Genomic DNA, 19,234 nt, shown 5'->3' with positions numbered 1-19,234 from the left:
TCTTTGTATTTGTAATTAGCAAAATTTTGGCTTTGATTTTAACTGATAATTGAGTTACCAAAAAAAAACAAAAATTATTGACTTAATTACAACTGTCTGTCTGATTGTGGATAACACGAGACAAGATTTTGTTTGGATTTCAAAATTAACTCATATCATCAAAATCCAATAACACACAAGAAGTAAAAATATGACCAGAGATTAGATTGACCCATATGCATTGCTTAAACGACATGCCATTCACTTACTCATGGGACTATGGGTGAGGCCTTTTGTGAAGTGGCTTACTACACATTAAGTGAACTATAATATCTCTCGATTGAGCATTAAGGAGAATGATGGAAATACATTTCTAGTCCTTGGCCACTTTTGTGCTCATACATCATATCGTTCAAGCTGATCAAACCGGTATGTACCATTTTATTGGTTTAGAATGAAACAAAACTCTTTTGTTTTTCTTATTTTGTTCATTATTTCAACTTTCTATATAGACACAACATACAACAAAGTAAGTGCTAAGAGACGTGACACTGAACCTTAAACCTTATATTACTATCTATCTGATTCTGCTAAAAGAGTCTCTGTGATTTTTGTTGTGTAATTCTTTGTACCTCGTGCTTCTTTCCCAACAAGCTTCTTCACGGTTTGTCCTACCTTGCTTTGAATCTCCTGTACCACACAAGAGAGTCATTAATCACCCACAAGTTTTCAACTTTTATTCAATAAAAGATACCAAAGATTTGATCAGCCAATGTTGCTTGCTTACCGCTGGTGAAGCACGTGTTATGGATGATACAGCTGCTGCTGCAGCTGCCGCCACACGTACCCTGAAATAATGGCAATGTATGATGCAGTTTTACTATTGTAGTGGACCTTATGGTAAGCATTAGAGAAATGACTCAGAAGTAATAAATACCACTACAATACCTTTTATGTACATCGATGTAAACATCAGTTTCATCCACGATTTCTGCCTGCATTTTCAGTAAATCACCAATGGAAAGCTTCTTAAGTGAAATGTATATAAAAAAAATGTGCGTAAAAGAGAAATTTTTGAAGTCGTGATAATGATTAACACGCGCAGAGGATCAAATCAGAAAAGGAAAAACGAGAAGCATAAGATCATACTTGTAGAAGTTCTTCAAAGACATCCTCTAACGTGATGATGCCAATCACTTCTGCATCCTCGTTATCTTCCAACAAACGCGGTAAGTCTCTTGTCACAGTACCGTGCTGTTGGAAATTTCTTCCCCTATTTTTCACATGCTTTGGTACTTTATCAATATCAACAACAACATCATGGGATTCATGCTTCAACAAAGGAGCCGTTAAATTACTACTCTCATAAAACTTCATATTTTCTTTTGGTGTTTCGCCATTAATCAGCAACTGCATGTTATTCATTTTATCTCTGTCTTTAACTTTGACAACTGCAGCCATGTGACTGCTTCCTTTTTGAAACTCATTGAGGATATCGTACAATGGCATGTCTGATGGAACCCTGGAAAGGTAATGTATGGGAACTTATACTTGTTTTCATGTAGAAACATAATATGAGTACGTCAACTTATACTCAGGGAAGCAAGATATACCTTGGGATCTTCCTGATGGAAACAGAACTTACAGGTGCCTCTGTCTCCGCTCGGACAGTTAGAAGACTCTTAACCTAGATAATACCAGCAGATACAGAAATAAGTAATCTAATAGGATTTAGTGAAGCAATGCAAGAGTTTAACAGGAGTACCAATAGAAGCCCAATGATATTTTTCGGATTCCCTAAGTAGACTGGGATTCGGCTATGACCTCGTGACAGTATTTTTCCAATTGTTTCCCTGCATTTAGAAGGTGAAAATTCAGGATTTCAAACCATGCGTTATTATTACTAAGCAGATAGACCAAAGAAAAGAGCTTACTTTTCAAAGACTTGACAGTTGACAGATAGAGAAAAGCAAATTGTCTAAAAAAGGCCAATTCTAACCTTAACTCACCAGTCTAACTTTGTATTTACATCCAGCGAAAATGTTGATTCAATTGGCGTCATAGCTTCCTCAGCAGTCTGAACTTCCAGAAAATGAAAGTACATGAATTAGATCATTAGAAGTAATCTTGAAGTAAAGTATGTTCTGAACTGGAAGGCGAAGAATCAAAGTATATGCACAAAGTAAAGTCATCCTTGGCAACTTCATGTAGCTGAAGAGCTTAAATCCGGATCAATGGCGCATAATAAGTAAATCGTTTCATTCACAACATAACTTGTTCATCAGCATGGCCTCCGGAGGTTTCAGATATGCACGGCTAATTCAAATACATACCTTCTGGCTCAAATCCAGGGCTCCGCTTATAATCATTGTTTCCTCGTGTGTCAGTTCACCCCCCTTACCAGCCTATGTTGGAGATAAAAAGCATGTCAATGGGAGCTGGAAACAATAATACTTTTGATAATCAAGTAACTTAATTAACTACTTCACAAATCAGACAAGGTTACAGCGTAATATCTGTCCTTTTTACTATTCTGGTTAGATCATAGAGAGAAACTACCTCCTGGCTGTGAATTGAGACAAGGGCTTTTAGCTGAGCTCGCCTAAATAGTGTGTCATTATGCCCAATTACAGCATCAAGAACCTGAGGCATGTAAAACGTTGATAAAAGTAAGCATCTACAGCTGCATACTACTCTGGCATAATAAATGTATCAACTTGTCTTGGTGATATAATCAATGCAGTTAGCTCTAACAAGTACCACTTCTTAAATACATTGCTAGATTTTTCAACATATTTCCCAATCTTCCATGGTTGTAACATAACGTATTGACTATTGTAGCAACTAGTGAAACAAAACCGATCACTAAGGTTTATTGACACGAACAAAGAGTAGTCTTCAACAGCATTACCTTTCCAATAGGGTAAGCAATGGGATAGCAGAGTATCATCAAAATGCGAACAAGCCACAAAAAGTTTGCGCCAACAGCAAGTCCGTATCTCGAGCATATAGCTTGCGGAATGATCTGGTTAGAATTGCAACAACATAGTTTTTATCAGTTATAAATGGACAGTACTGAATAGAACACAATTTGATACCAAGAAGATATGTAAATAAAGTAACCTCTCCAAAAGCAAGAACAAAAGTAACTGAGAGTAAAACAGCCACAAAAGGATGGAATATCTTATCCAGGCATATAGGAAGAGCCTGAAACAAAAGATCCAAGCACAAAATTCACTGATTCTGAGGTGCAAAAGAACAGTTATTTTATCGTAGTAAATCAGAAAAAAACTGGGGTAACAAATCTCAATAATTAACCTCCATAGCAGCTGCATTGCAAAGAAGTAGAGTCACAAGAAGTTGATGCTGCTTCTTTACCACTGGTAAGATTGCAGCTGCAATATCCAAAAACAACCCCGTCAAGAATAATAATAGAGACTCTATCACTCAGGTTATAACCAAAATTACAGAATAAGAAATTAAAAATCAAATTTTTAAGAAATTCTATAGCCATTGCGAATCGAGCAAGTCATGTATGTAATTATGTACCAATAACACGTCAAATTGTACATAGATATCGAGAACCGTACCGGCCTGTTTTTTCTCGGCGGAGGAACCGCTCTGTTGGAGAATCTCTAGCTCAACGAGACCAAGGGACATTAGTCCGAGCGTGAGTCCCGACATTATTCCGGCGAAGAGTACGAGGAAACACGCCACACCGACGACGACGAACCACCACGGAGAACCGAATCGGATGTCTTCGGCTTCAAAGACGAAACTGTTGAGCGAGTAAGCGGCTCTTACCAACGCTAAAGTGCTCAGAACAACCATTGCCGCGCTTCGATTTGGTCGCTTGAAGAGAGACTAAAACAGCGACGGAGCCAGAGAAAGAGGGAGAGAGTGTTGTGATGTGAAAGTTTTTATTTTTTTGTTAGGAAGAAGAAGAAGAAGACGACGATGAATGGCTTTGATACGGGGATACATGGACCACCTGACACGTCATCATCCAACACGCGTTTTTTCCTTATTTTCCTCTTTTTATTTTTCCGTTCTCTTTATTTCTTTTTTTACTTGCGTTTTCTCTAAATTCACCTGTTCGATTAATTAACTTAGCTAATCGTCTTATTTATTCAGCTTTCACCGGTTTTAACGCCCGAGAAAGATACACACACCTTTTCACCTCTCATCACATTATTCTTGAGATGAACTTTTTGGACCGTTACCCAAAATATGTAAATAATAATATTTTCAAGTTACAAAGCTAATGTTATTGACAAAAGAAAAAAACAAAACAAAACAAAACGGTGCTCTTCGGATGATATTATCATAGTTTAAAATTATATTTTAATTGTCATTATGTGAGACACCAAAGGATCAAATCTTGGAAAGCTACAGCATTTTGTCCTGCCCAACGCAAATTGTAACACTAAAGGTTTCATATGGTCAACGTGAATCCTAATTTAATCCTAAATGTTGTTTTTAGTGTAAACCAGTATTAAATTCCCTTAATTCATAGGATTTGATTTATTTCATTGTGTTCGTATCACAAACAAAATATTCGACACCTCTATATTTTATTGAAATAATCTTTTGAATGAAAATTACGTAGCAAATCAAATTTCAATATTATAAAAGTCGTAAAAAAAAAATCCAGAATCTTACATTATTCAAATCAGATAGTCACATTTACCAACGAAAACATATGTACAACGTAGCATGTTTGATGCATCTTGATTAATATGGCATAAAATCAATCCATTGCAGTGAACCCATGATGACTCTCAAAAGTTGTGAAATTTGATTGATTGAGAAAATATCTTGGTATAAATTTGATTTACTTTCTTTGGGCTTTTGGGGGTCAAACTATGAGCCTAATAATGGCCCAAAAAGACTTGGCGGAAAATACTTTTTTATTTTTCTTAACAAGTGAAACCGGAACGAGCGAGACGCAACAGAAGAATCTCAAGATCGAAGACCAGTGAAATCGAAGAATTGAAGCACAAGCTTCTCCATCTCTGCAATCTCTCTATCCACCTCTGAAATCTCTCTATCTCGTTATCGCATGTTTCGCTTTCCAATTCAGACGACAGAGAGACGACGCGTCTGAAGCATATCTCCGGAATCGGGGTGAAGAGAAACGCGGCGAGAAGAAGAGGCAGATTTTCGTTTTGGGAGGGTAGACAAATCTGGCGAAAGTGGAGGGCCTAAGGGCGAGGCCATGGCTTAAGCCAGGAGCTTGTATAAATGGAGATCAATATGACTACGACGGTTCGGAAGACGACCATTCCAGGCCTTGGTGGCGTCGTCGTCTCAGATCCTTGTATATGGCGGCCATGTCCTTTACTCCGTCCACTTTTCGAATCGCAATCTCGTTGCTCCTTCTTGTTGCTATCGTCACCGCCGTCATTTTTCTCCCGGTCGAACAGGCAATTTCTCTCTCCCTCCTCAGTCTCATCTTGCGGGTAGCTTTAGTAATAATGTAGCAACAATAGTCTCTGTATATTCTAAGTTTAGAAATCGATACAACGGAGTATTGCTGAGCTCGCTATGATCCCTTTCTGCAGAAATTGAAGGACTTCTTGTTATGGATTAAGGAAGATCTTGGACCTTTTGGTCCACTTGCATTGTAAGTTTTTCATGCTTGCTACTTTTTTTTGGTTTTACTCTAGTTTCTACCACTTATTGGTTTATTTTGCTGACATTGTTTTCTGGCTGCCTTAAATAATCTTGTGATGAGCCTTTTTTACCTCATTGAAATTGCAGGGCTTTGGCTTATATTCCTCTCACAATTGTCGCAGTTCCTGCTTCTGTACTCACGGTAGGTGTGGATTCATAACTATTTAGTGAAATCTAGTGTGCTTTTCTAAGATGTTTGTTCATAATTTTTCATTACAAGATAGGATACTAGGACTTTTTAATTCCTGTTCTGATAGTCTTCATTTTTTATCTCTCAGCTAGGTGGTGGTTACCTTTTTGGCCTGCCAGTAGGATTTGTAGCCGACTCTCTTGGAGCTACATTAGGTGCAACTGCCGCATTTCTGCTTGGTAGAACGGTATGTCTCTTCGTTATGGTTCCATCTGTTATCATATATTTCCCTTGCAATGGTGTTGCTTGCCATAACCACAAAAGTTTGTGCGTCTTCACCACTAGGCAATTTAACTAAGTGTGTCATCTTGGCTGTCTCATTGTTGCTAATGATTTATCTTTGTCTTTCTGGTATCATGTAGATTGGTAAATCTTATGTCACCTCAAAAATAAAGCATTATCCAAAGTTTCAAGCTGTTTCCGTTGCAATTCAAAAATCTGGCTTCAAGGCATGGAAATCTAGTAACACTCTCTCAGTTAATTGACAGTTCGTTTTTCTTCATAGATAGTGATGAAGTATGGCAAAGTATCTCAACTATATATTGATATTTTCTTCCTTTGCAGATAGTCTTGCTACTACGCGTTGTCCCCATACTGCCCTTCAATATGTTGAATTACCTCCTATCTGTAACCCCTGTTCGCTTAGGAGAATACATGCTGGCCACTTGGTTGGGAATGATGGTACTCTCATTTCTTAAAAATTCGCTAGTATATTGGCCATTTATACTTTGATAGTGGTGGAAGAAAAGCCTAGTGCTTTGATTTTGATCTATTCTTGGAGTTAAGTAGTTGTGCTTTCGGTTAATTCAAATGGTCATGTGTTGTATGTACACAATTCATGGATTGACACCAAAGGGGAGAAACAGAGAAAACAGCGGAAATTGTTTCAAGTTAGCATTCATGTGAAAGTGCTGATTGCTAATATTATCCATAATAGTAATACTAATCTTTTGAAATGTTTTGATGTAACAGCCCATTACGTTTGCGCTAGTTTATGTTGGAACTACTCTGAAAGATCTTTCTGATATTACACATGGATGGCATGAGGTGTCAGTATTTCGTTGGGTAAGTTTTCGCTCATTTACTTCTACTTAATATGATATACATTTGTGGGATCTGAAAATAGAGAATTTAGCTTAAATATCCTGAGGATGATGATTTTTTTAACCAAGTCCGAAGCATCCTATATGTAGGGAATAAAATTGCGATAGTCTCAGCATCTGCACTTATTTAGTTGCGGTTTTATAGCTTTGATTGAAGTGTGATTTCTCATTTCTTCTGCATTTTCACTTGGGGATGCAGGTAATAATGATGGTTGGCGTTGCTCTAGCTGGTAAGTCTCTTCTGCAATCATATCCAAATATATATCTAGTTAGCTTCACTTCGTTGTGAGCAGTGGAACGACACCGTGTGGTGTGTGTTTTGACCCGTCTTTTTTTGGGTGGGTGCAGTAATTCTGATAATATGCATAACAAGAGTGGCGAAATCATCCTTGGACAAAGCATTGGCTGAGAATGGTACTGATTTAGATGTGAAGAAGAATGACGATGCTTCCGTGCTCCCGATCGCAGAGCCACCACCGGATCTACACGAGCCTCTCGTTATCAGAATCGACCCATCCAATACTTGAATAATATAGACCAGAAGAAACCCCTCTTGAGTTTGTAAATTTGACGAAATTTTTTTGCCGAGGGAGATACTAGATACGTTTTGTATAGCATCATAATAATATACTTCACCGTTTAATTCGTTTTTCTTCACTTGTTTACTTGAGGTTTTGAAATCGTGTAACTTGTAACCGGGAAATTAATTTTACCCGAGTCCTTGTCAGACCGGTTGAATCGGGTCGGGTTAGAGAAATCAATATTCCGGTATATTCCGTGGCCTTTGATACGTTTGCGTCAGCCTTTTTTTGTCTCCGAATCCCAAAAGTGTTGCTTCCTTCATTTTCGTGGTGCTTGCGTCGTCTGTAACCGCAATTACAAGTCGAATCCATTTTCGAAAGAGTTTTATCGGACCGGTTTTCTGTTCAAATCAGCCGATTTCCTCAGATTTAATTGTTGAATCATGGCGGCTACCAATGTCATGCGGCGAGATGAGAGCCTTCTTATTGATCCCCTTAGAGGTAATTCGAAGTTCAATTCTGATAGACCCGTGTTGGATTTCATTCCCTTAAATTCGAGAAATTTCTGTACTGGGGAATTAGGGTTTCTGATAACAGGGATTGTTTTTTTTTTTTGGTTTCCTGGGAATGAATTTCTTAGGGTTTGACTTGCAGGAGATACTAGTGTTTCTCGTGGCCTCTCGCTTGAGAAGAAAATTGAGGCCCTTGAGAGCCTGGCGGGACAAGTGAGTGCCTTTTTCACTCTTGTTTGATTTTCTTGTTTACATTTGCTGGGAAATGTTGTCAATCGTGTTTCATTCTGGTATTCAGTTTTTTTAGTTTCTCTTATTAATTCTTGAGAAGTGATTTTCCTGTGTTTCTTCATCTAAAGGTTGGTTATTTAAGACCATGAGGTTGATTTACTTTGTAGCTAATGAGTTTTTTTTGCTAATGCAGGTTAGTAACAGGCGATCTCGGAGATGGTTAAATGATCGTATTCTGATGGAACTTGTTCCTCGTTTGGATGCCCAAGAAATCAGAGGCTTGTTTGCTCCACCACCATGGGGTAATATAACATTCCATTCTAAGTTTACTCTTCCTCTATAATCTCAATTTCACTTGGAGCTTCTGCCATGCTTTCGTCTTTTTGCTATTGTTATCCTTGTTAACACAATCATCGTTTCACTGACTCTATGAATGCTCAATAGGCGATGATGTCCCACCCTCAGCCTTTTCTTTGACTAATGTTGGAGAATGGGACAAATTCAGAAACATAGATATGGACAAGGAGGTAAGTAACCTCTCTTTTGGGACTGTGGTGTGTCAGAGAAGAAGTACAAGTTACTATATTGCTCTGAATATGAGTTGTTTGTAGAATCAGAGTAATGTGGTTTGTTTGACATATTTGGTCTTAACTATTGTTGATAATGGTGTTTTTGTCAGGCCAACATCATGGATTCCTTGAACAGGTCATCCGTAAGGCAGAAAGGTCGTGTGGATGCTGACAAAACCGCTGTCTTAAACGCTTGGCGGAGAATAGATTGTAGGACAAGAGAGGCTCTTCGACGTAGCTTTTTACCAGAACTAATCGAGGGATATGAGGTAGATATTCTTCAGAGATGACAATATTAAGCCATACATGTAAATACAGACCCTTTGCTCCTAGACTCCAGAATTGTTTATTATTTCCACAGAACTGTATAAGTCAATTTATCGAGGAAGGTGGTGAAGGAGATGTTCTCGATCTCAAGGTTCAAGACCCATTCCATAGATTGCTTTTGCACGGTGTTTGTGAGGTATGAGCCCGGACATCTCCTGAGCTATGTTCTGCTAAGATGTTAATTAAAGATATAGAGAGAACCAACCTAAAAGAATCTCTTTTCTTTGGAGCAGTACCACAATTTGGTATCAACAACTGCTACAGAACAGATAGGAAGGATAGCAATGAAGACAACGACCATCAAATGGAAGAAGAGTGGCGATTCAGGGGAGAAACCAAGCATCAGCCTCGCTCATTTCCTTAGGATGTCAAAGGAAGGAGCTTGGTAACATCACATACACTCCTTTGTAGCTGTGTAATTTTTATGAATAAAAAGCTGCATTAGCGTCAATTTAAAGAATTAGCGTCAATTTAAAGGGCTATTTATGCAGCAAAAAGATCTCAAGACTCTCTCTCTCTCTCTCTGGCCTTTGCTACTTACCCCTATATGGCCTCTTGTAAGCTTGTATTTGTATCCTCAAATGTATACGGTTTTATTATTAAAGAACGAAATATTGACAAAAAAAAATTATTTAGTGCTTATTGTGAATTTTGATTCTTTAAACTTATATTTTTGATATTAACTTGTAGAAACCCTTTGAGCACTTACAAAGCCCAACAGTTGGACGGTAAATGACTTTTCCAACGTTTGGAAAAAACAGATATTTTAAAATTTCATAAATTTTGGGTTTTGAAGTTTAAGATCGTGGAAGCCCCTTGGCCCATTGGTTGACCAAGAGTTAATTAATGCTTCTACACCAAGATGTCTGGGGTTCGAGTCCCAGATATTGCGATTTATTAATAAATATGCAGATTAAAGAAGGTAAGTGTGCAGGAGATCTCCAGCGAAGTACAATTATAGCCGTTCGCCAGGATTCTACGCAGAGAAAGAAGTGTCGTCAGGTCGTGGATCATTGAAGGTGTCCGTCAAGAGCATGGAGAAGGAAGTGTTGTCTGTCGTGGATCTAATAAGGGTCGGAAGGAATTGTCCGTTGTAGAATCGTCTATGTAACAGTTCTCATAATTTGCAATAAATAATAAATCTAGACGTAAAAAAAAAAAAGTTTAAGATCCATTCGAATATTTTAAAAATTTTAATCTATTCAGATATTTTTAACTTTCAAAAATTTTGGGTTTTGAAGTTTAAAACCCGTTCGAATATTTTAAAATTTTTAATTAGGATTAGGATCGGGTTTTCCGGATCAAGTTAGAATTGATTCTTCGGATTCGTGTTTTAGACATTTGCCTAAATTGGATGACTAATGTGAAATGATATCGATGTATTATTATGCATAATCATATAAACTAATCGGATTTAGCATCTCATTCGTTTAATCCGTTAAATGCTGTTATAAATTTAACATATTTCACGTGATACAAATTTAATGCTTTGCTAAATTTTAAAGATTTTTATCACTTAAAATTCATTCATTACATAATTTATTTAAATCAAGTGATGAAAAATGCCAAGAAATGATTCCATTGGCTCCTTATTAATCACATCAAACATAATATAATACCCACTAAAACATATTTATTTTCAAGAAAATGATCAACTAATTTAATCAAGCAGTGGAAGTGAAATTGAAGTTGGCGCAGTTAGTACGACGGCCCAATAACGTGGAACTAAACCCAAATCTGTTACTCGCCAAATCAAATTCGATCAAATTATCCTCCAACTGGAACCCTCCGATCACCACAGAGGTTCTTGCGTTGACTCCTCCGTCAACGAAACCTAAACAGATAACGTCATCACTGACACTCACCATCGAGTTAGCTCCAAAGATCCTCCAGACGACGTCGTTGCTATGAAGCACAAGCTGAATCTCCGGCACTGCGTATCCCAGGCGCGTGACGCCGACGTTCTTCGTGCTGAAACACGCGCTGAACGGTTTCACCGACGCTACTCTCGTGATGTTCCTCGCCGCTGCTTGTTTGACGAACTCCGACGTAAAAGCATTGTAGATCGATGACTCCAACACCGTGTACGGATTCACGGAGCTGATTTTGGTTCCTCCGAATCCGGTACTTGCGTTGATTTTCAAAAGCGTTGGATTGATCGGAACTGTTTTCTCGACGATTTTAATCGCCGTCACGCCGATGAAGTACTCTGAGGATTTCTCACCTTGTGAAAACGCAGAAGCAGTGCTCACCGGATTAATGAGAAGCGGCGTCGTTTGGAGACCTGAGATCTGGATTCCGGGGAGGAAAACGTAAGGTCCGTTGCCGAAGAAGGCGACTCCTCTGCCGGAAGTTAGACACACGGCGAATTTGCGGTTGAAGCTAAACGCGGCGGCGAACTGAGACGGTAAACCGATGTTGTGACGTCCCATTCCGGCCATACCAACGGTTCCAGTAGCAAGTCCTTTAAGAAGAAACGTTGCTCCACAATCGAAGATCAAGTTGGGGATTTTAACGACCCGACCCGGATTGGATCCGTTAGTGGACTGGATCGACACAACGTCTAAAGCAAATTCGCCGGAAGTAGCGGTACCGGTGACGGTGTTATCTGGAATGCCGCCGCAAGTGTTGTTACTACAGCCAGGTCTCGGAGGAGAAAAGCATGTGCCGCAGCTGTTGGAGCCGGCGCGTGAGCACACGGCGGATTTGCAGCGAGGAGATTGGTAAGTGGAGGAGACGTAGTCTTTGTCGCAGTCGACCCAGAGTTCTCGTCCACCGAGGTCGAAGACGACGGAAGCAGGGACGAGAGGTGTGCGTTGGTTGATGACGGTTGTGTACTGGAGGGTAGATTGGTCTTTTGTTACTGGGAGAAGGAGAGCTTTGGGACGGAAAGATGTTTGAGCAGATGATGAAAGTGAGAAGATGAAGAGAAGAAGAACGGAGAAGATGATTGGAGAAGACGCCATTGTTAGAGATATGAATGAAGATGATGAGTTTGATGAAGAGGATTGGTGTGTGAGTGTATTTATAGGGACGAATTTGGGATTTTTGTGTGTGTCGGTCGGCTAATTTGAATAATTGGATAATGGTGTGACGTTTTTGACTTTTATTTAAGATGCAAATGATATATGGTTTCGTGATTTTGCTTCTCATCTCGTGAAAATGACACAAATCAAATCTAGTAGTTTTCTCTTTTGGGGTTAGACCAAAAAAATAGCATTTGTTTACTGTGTTCTTCTTTCCCGTATCGGTCTTTGTTTACTCTGTTTACCTTTTTATGGAATCGGTCCTTTTAAAAATGAAATAAAATTTACTACCTTTAGTTCAATATTTTGTCGGTATTTGAAATAAAACACATGTCTAACTATTTTTCAAAAAAAGTGTGTTTGTGCTTATGAAACTTTAGATTTTGGTTTAAAATCTTTTGGTTATTCTTAAACAACATGTAATTGCATTGATTGGGGTTGATTAAGAATAATAGTAGTGTGTAACTAAATTGATGAATGAATCGTTCCTACGTTATCAATAAATAAAATATTGGCAAAATATAAAGAGAGGAGGAAACACCGTGGGATGGTCATAGAAGCAAAGCTTGGTGTTTTTGGTGATGAAATCAATTAAATGCCAGGTGGGCGTGAGGGTGCCTTTCTTGACTTTTCCTCTTTATTTCTCGATTGCATCCATTTTCACAATTTCAGAATATGTCAGTCTCGATTTAACATATTTATTACTAATATATTCTTCATGTACTGTTATCGATTACTCCCGACACGTCCATGGATTCTCTTTTTTTTTGGGTTAAAGAATATTCAAATATTATAAATAAATGTCTATTGGACTATTTCCGGATTAGCCCCATACATTTTTCCTTTAGGACCCAATCCACAAACATCAAACCAAACAAAATCATCAAAACAAAACCGACTCGGTTTAACTAAGCCGAACAAACCGGACGACACAGCAAAACCCTAATCACAAATCGTAGAACACGATTTAAGCCGCCGTCCAAGATCTGCAGACACTCGCCGGAACAGGACCTCCGGTGAGCCTAGACTACGTGACTCGAACGGAGATGGTGATCCAGGATCCGTTGTCATCCCGCCACCGTAGAGCAGTTTTGAGGAGGAAGAAGAGATCCGAGCTTCCTTTGTAGCGAGTCTCCATGCTCAGTCGTGAGAGTTGACGGTAGTAGGGAGTAGATCTGAGGACCATCGACGGTGGCTTAGCTTCACCGAGCCGGAGTCGACCTCCCCCATCAAGCGACAGCCCCTTGAAGCTTCCAGAATCTCTAGTCCGCAGATCTAACCGCCGTCATCCCTCGTTCTTCGCCGTGAAAACACTCTCTTCCACTCCGCGTCGCTACACCGCCGATAGAGCTCTTACCGTCGGAGTCTCGCTGGATGCTTCTCCTCGGCGTCCTCGCCACTGCTTCGTGACTTTAGATCGATTGATTCGTCGAGTCGATGTCGTAGACCACGGATGAAGAACCATGAGCCGTAGGGTCCTCTTCGCCACCAGAATTAGCAGAGAACCCACTGTCGGCGCATGAGATCATGTTCAGAAGAGAAAAAGATGGTGAGAGAAAAATCGCCGCGAGTAAGTACCACGCACGACTCTCTCTCAATGTTTTTAGGAAAAAAGATGGCTGGCTACACGAAGTATCCGCGAAGACATGGCCACACATGCAAAGTTTAATAATAGATCCTAAACTACATGAACTATATGTATCGCATGCCCACATATACGAAATATATGTAGTTATGTCGTCAACATCACGAACATTTTTTTCCGGTACACTTTTCGCTGGAATCCGGCATTGACCAGTTTGACTGGCGTTGACCAACATAAATATTAAAAAAAAAGAAAATTTAGTTTTTTTTAATATTTAGAGTATTATGTTATTAAATCATTTATAATATTTTATAATTAAAAAAATATATACAATATTCAATATAAAAATATTTTGTATATATATTCAATGCATTGATTTTTATAATTAGTTAGTTTCAATAATTTCAAAACTAAACTAAAAATAAAACAAAAACCAATTAGGTAAAATAATTATAAATAGAAAATTTTAAATACTCTCTAGTCTAAAGTTTTTTTATAATATGTTGTTAATTTTTTTTGTATTATTAAAAAAAAATTTCGTAATAATTTTAGATACAAAAATTAACAACATATTATACAAAAAAACTTTAGACTAGAGAGTATAGAAAATTTCATATTTACAATTATTTTACCTAATTGGTTTTTATTTTATTTTTAGTTTAGTTTTGAAATTATCAAAACTAACTAATTATAAAAATCAATGCATTTCATATATATACATAATATTTTTATATTGAATATTGTATATATATTTTTTAATTATATAATATTATAAATGATTCAATAACATAATTTTCTAAGTATTAAAAAGCTAATTTTTTTTTTTTTTTGGAATATTTATGTTGGTCAACGACGGTCAACGCCGGTCAAACTGGTCAATACCGGATTCCGGCGAAAAATGTATCCGAAAAAATGTTTGTAATGTTGGCGACATGACTACATATAGTTCGTATATGTGGGCATGCGATACATATAGTTTGTGTAGTTAGAGATACATTTTTAAACTTTGCATGTGTGACCATGTATTCGCGGATACTTCATGTAGCGAGCCATCTCTTTCCATGTTTTTAACGTCCATGGATTCTTTCTTTAACGATCATCTTTAATCTTTAATAATATCAAAAACGTCCATGGTTTCTTTCTTTAACGATCATCTTTAATTTTCAATAATATCATTCATATCTTATCAATATCACGGTTTTGAATTTTATGTTACCACTCTTCTTGAATAAGATAAGGTCATGACATCATACTATTATATTTTATATGATCAGGCATAATAATACATCGAAATCATTTTACATTAGTCATTCAGTTTATAAAACATGGAAAAGGCATGAAAGTGTTTATGTTTCAAGTTTCTCATATGTATATATAATTTATATATACACATTTAGAATATAATGTTGAAATACTAAAAGAAACCCACATTAGGATATCTATTATTTTTGGTCATTATTTTTCTTAGTAAAGCGGTAGTCTTATACTAGTAGGTACAAATACATTAGTCGGAACATTGATTTTGGGTCACATTAATGAATGGATATGCTGATGAATCATATATATAAAAGTTGGCCAACTCTCTCCATATGAATGAGATATCATCACATAAGTAAATGACATGTGTCATTCAATATTAGTTAAATTAAAAATCAGCAAAATTAATTGAAAGAAAATCAAAAGTCTCCTATTGTGTTAAATCCTCCAATAATCCATTTCTTAAATGATTTCTTCAAAATAAAAATAAAAGTATAAAATTATTTTAATAAATCAATTACTACTTTCATTTTACTTTTATTATATTTCTATTTTTTTTAATTTAATAGTCAATGGTCATCACTCGATAATGACTAAATAATTATTTGTGTTGTAGTTTAGTTGTTTGCTACCTAATATCTTATTAGTTTAGTATTTTTACCTTTAATATTTTTTTATTATTACGTTATGGTTCATATCTTATCATATGACATTTTCTCTTTTCATTTTTGTATCTTATGGTAAGTTCGTAACATTAACTTGCAAAATTTTACAAGTAATAGGCTTTGAGACGTTAGACATACCACGAAATTCAAGACAAATCCATTTCTCTTATATGGCTATATGCAATAGCATAAAATCTAAAAGTATTACTTAAATAACTCTTTAACTTTTGCTTTCTTTTTCTTCTTTTCATACGAAAAGTACTCTTGAGAGAAAAATATCTTATATTCTTGTTGTGAGGATTCATGATAATGAACAAATACTAGAATTTTAGATATAAAAATAATTAGATTATACATGAAAATGTATAATTAGATATTTAGAGTCAAAAACGAATCTAACAATAAATATTTTAAGTACATAAGATGAGTTTAATTTTATTAAGTATACAATAACAAACAAAAAAATAAACACAAATTAGCAACAAAAATAATTAACACATTTTTATTTTAACAATTTTTAAAACAAACCCACGCGTAACGTGGGAATTCATCAAGTATAATAAACACGTTACTAGCTTATATCGTAATCACATAGACTACTATTAAGGAGTATTAAATTTTATTTTTGCCTTTTATTTAACAGTCAAACAATCAACATCCGTTTGGTTAATTCTAAACGTTTTCAAGATAAGCGTCTCAGATAGAAGAAACAAGTGGCCTAGTTGTTACGTTACGGGGGTTAGTTAAATATCTGATTCTGATAAATGAAGCCCATCTACATAAGAGGCTCATAATAAAGACCCATTATGGTTTGATATACTGAAAAAAGTAAAGCCATTAATTTATTTATCATAACGAAAATAGAAAGCGCATGTTGATCCAATTTCACCGCTTTGGGTTATTTTGTGAATTTGAGTTAATAATGGGCTTTTATGAGAACATATATAAAAAAGTTAGATCCCTTCAATATCGAGAAATTTATTTTACAAAAAAATTAGTCATCTGGTCGTCTTCTTCTTCCTCTCGCCATGAAGCTCGTCAGGTAAGCTTTTTTTGTTTCTAACTTGTGATTTGTTTGTTCTCCATTTCGAATTTGTTTCTCTCTAGGTTTTCTTTGTTCATTGTGTTCAAAAATTTGACTTGTTGGAGCTCGTTCGTGGTTTGATCCCAAATGGGTCTCTCTCAGGTTTTTGATGAAATTGAACAATGAGACAGTTTCAATTGAGCTTAAGAACGGAACCATTGTTCATGGAACTATTACAGGTAAACTCTTTCTCATATCCCCAGCTCCTTTTTCCTCGTTTAGGGTTTTGCTGAGTCTCCGATTTTTCTTATTCTCGTTTTGGTTCTTCCACAATAAACCTTAATTTCTCCTAATTTATCAGCTATGATTTGTATACATTTTTAGAATGTTACTCACCGCAGATTATGTGGTGTGATTCTTTTACTAGTATTTTACAAATTCTAAGTTAATTTCATTTTCTATGTAAAATGCTTGTGTTGCACTGTTTCATATACAAAATCCGAGTGACACTGACCGATTCAGATACATATTACATTCTTTATCATGCCTTGAAACTTTGGTTTTAAGTAGCTTCTTTAGTGGCATGACTTTGGCTCTTGAAAATACTCTCTGTTATCTCTCTGTATACTTCTGAAATGTCCATAGAACAGTTTATATGTAGTCTACTAGACTAAAGCATTAACAATATCTTCTTGCATTTTCTTCCCATAAAACTCACTTCTTAATCAGCCTGTTCAATCGTGGTGAGCTTACCAACAAGTAGGGTGTTGTCAAACTTCGAAATTGGTCACTGTTGTTGATGTTGTGGTGATTCTATTTTTCTAGACATGGTTAGTTGATTCAATTGTAATGCAATTAGCTTTGATTGATGGATTTACTCTTGGTGATAACTCATTGCAGGTGTAGATGTTAGTATGAACACTCATCTAAAGGCCGTAAAACTAACTCTGAAAGGGAAAAACCCGGTTACGTTAGACCACTTAAGTGTTAGGGGAAACAACATTCGGTATTATATTCTTCCTGACAGCTTAAATCTCGAGACTTTGTTGGTTGAGGACACACCAAGAATCAAACCCAAAAAGCCAACTGCTGGTAATCAAAAACATTCTTTCACAGCTTCATTTATTCTTAAACCATTATAAGTTTTAAGCATCTGTATTCTTCTGGATCTCGAGGCTGATTCTTATATTCATCTTTTTGCTTATGCATGAACGGTATCAGGGAAGACACCAGCTCGCGGGCGTGGCCGTGGAAGGGGTCGTGGACGCAGCCGTGTTGGTGGTCGTTAAGCATTCATGATCCTAAGTTTTTATTCTTCTTGTGACACTAGAGGGATTGTGTGTTGTAGTGAGGCGAGTCTCGTAAAGAACAAATTCTTGTGATCTAATCACCAGCAAATTTAGATTTATAAATCACATATGGCCAAAGAAAATAACACTTTGTCGTTTAGATGAGTTTAAGAAAAATGAAACCAAGACATTGTGCAGAAAGTAAGGCAAAAGAGGTAATGTTTTCTTTTGATGTTTTGATCACTCTTCAAGCATGATGGAATCCGTTACTCTGTCTTTATTGTGGATACAAATATATAGGCGTGTGGAAAAATTTTATTCGTTTAATCGTTTACAAGAGACTGATTTTTCATAGCCAAGACGCAACCTTCCATTACAGTGATTGTTTTGCCTCTGATCAGAACCCTCTGCTTATCTTTGTCCAGATGAACCTTCAACGGTTCAGCCTCTGCTTGAAGCTTAAACAGCAAACAAACACATTCCAATAATACCCAAATTCCTCATGAACACTCATCATTTTAAATTGGTCTGTTAACTTGTATAACTCGTAAGTCAAAACCCCTAAAGTATTAGGTTAAAAGATTGTAAATAACGTTGTAAAGATAATTGTAAAAGTATTATGCATTATCGACATTAGTTTAGTTTCTACTAATCCCACATCGATAAGATTTTAAAGAATAAGCTCGAAACGTTTCTTATATATGAAGACTATGTTGAAAGTGATTTATTTTTCCGCAGGATTCTAAGAGACAATTTGCATGTACAATTTTACTGACATACTATAATATAGCAAGAAGCCATGAATCCTGCTACTGTGGATGAATCTCGAAGTAGGCATCATCCATGGTGGTGAGTCTATACAATTCCACTGTGGAACTCTCTTTGTTTTCCTACTTAATTAGAGATATATATATCAATCGATGTGATTAACGTGTCTGGTGAATGCAGGAAGAGCAAATACGTAATCTACGACATTATGATACACATCCTTGTGATAGCCTCGAATGTTGCAACGTTCCTGTATGTGAGAAATTACAAAATCCCCATAGCTGGAGATAAAATCTATATGATCGAGCTCGTAGGTTTCTACTCATGCTTTAGCGGCATCTTGGGTGTGGTTGAATGGGTAGACATCTTCAAGAACATTCCGGACATGGAGTTCAAAGGAGGCTTTATGGATCGCATTAGCCATATCTTTGGTCTTGTTTTTCTCATCGTCTTATTATATTCAATTTCTCCCGTCTTTGCTCTCTATTTTGGTATTCCTTCTTCTTTGTGGT

General features: G+C 36.7%; 5 protein-coding genes across 5 annotated transcripts; 3 read left to right on the top strand and 2 right to left on the bottom strand.

Annotated features, from left to right (window-relative positions):
- Nucleotides 1-387: 387 nt before the first annotated feature.
- On the bottom strand, nt 388-4,007 carry LOC9328217 (putative DUF21 domain-containing protein At1g03270). The gene is made up of 13 exons (XM_021014657.1): nt 3,570-4,007; nt 3,298-3,374; nt 3,103-3,186; nt 2,891-3,004; nt 2,539-2,622; nt 2,313-2,384; nt 1,989-2,056; nt 1,745-1,832; nt 1,593-1,666; nt 1,129-1,501; nt 928-974; nt 767-827; nt 388-669 (listed from the first exon to the last, which is right to left on the bottom strand). The coding sequence occupies exons 1-13, from the start codon at nt 3,808-3,810 to the stop codon at nt 553-555; spliced, it is 1,500 nt and encodes a 499-aa protein (XP_020870316.1). The 5' UTR covers nt 3,811-4,007; the 3' UTR covers nt 388-552.
- An 859-nt stretch (nt 4,008-4,866) lies between these two features.
- Nucleotides 4,867-7,611, top strand: LOC9328216 (TVP38/TMEM64 family membrane protein slr0305). Its single transcript, XM_002892108.2, has 9 exons — nt 4,867-5,405; nt 5,544-5,605; nt 5,743-5,797; nt 5,934-6,032; nt 6,208-6,294; nt 6,410-6,526; nt 6,818-6,910; nt 7,148-7,178; nt 7,297-7,611. Exons 1-9 carry the CDS (start codon nt 5,304-5,306, stop codon nt 7,473-7,475), a joined length of 825 nt encoding a protein of 274 aa, XP_002892154.1. The 5' UTR covers nt 4,867-5,303; the 3' UTR covers nt 7,476-7,611.
- Nucleotides 7,612-7,803: 192 nt separating this feature from the next.
- Nucleotides 7,804-9,750, top strand: LOC9325511 (R3H domain-containing protein 4). The gene is made up of 7 exons (XM_021013626.1): nt 7,804-7,970; nt 8,124-8,194; nt 8,406-8,514; nt 8,657-8,739; nt 8,892-9,050; nt 9,143-9,244; nt 9,342-9,750. Exons 1-7 carry the CDS (start codon nt 7,913-7,915, stop codon nt 9,495-9,497), a joined length of 738 nt encoding a protein of 245 aa, XP_020869285.1. The 5' UTR covers nt 7,804-7,912; the 3' UTR covers nt 9,498-9,750.
- An 843-nt stretch (nt 9,751-10,593) lies between these two features.
- On the bottom strand, nt 10,594-12,221 carry LOC9328215 (basic 7S globulin). Its single transcript, XM_021013629.1, has one exon. It carries the CDS (start codon nt 12,072-12,074, stop codon nt 10,773-10,775), a length of 1,302 nt encoding a protein of 433 aa, XP_020869288.1. The 5' UTR covers nt 12,075-12,221; the 3' UTR covers nt 10,594-10,772.
- A 4,354-nt stretch (nt 12,222-16,575) lies between these two features.
- LOC9328214 (small nuclear ribonucleoprotein Sm D1) lies at nt 16,576-18,232 on the top strand. Its single transcript, XM_021010792.1, has 4 exons — nt 16,576-16,683; nt 16,828-16,904; nt 17,566-17,757; nt 17,887-18,232. The coding sequence occupies exons 1-4, from the start codon at nt 16,670-16,672 to the stop codon at nt 17,952-17,954; spliced, it is 351 nt and encodes a 116-aa protein (XP_020866451.1). The 5' UTR covers nt 16,576-16,669; the 3' UTR covers nt 17,955-18,232.
- The last annotated feature ends 1,002 nt before the right edge of the window (nt 18,233-19,234 follow it).

The sequence above is a fragment of the Arabidopsis lyrata genome (assembly GCF_000004255.2).
Source record: "Arabidopsis lyrata subsp. lyrata unplaced genomic scaffold ARALYscaffold_1, whole genome shotgun sequence".
NCBI classification, from domain to species: domain Eukaryota; kingdom Viridiplantae; phylum Streptophyta; class Magnoliopsida; order Brassicales; family Brassicaceae; genus Arabidopsis; species Arabidopsis lyrata.
This window is presented reverse-complemented; position numbering and strand designations above follow the sequence as displayed.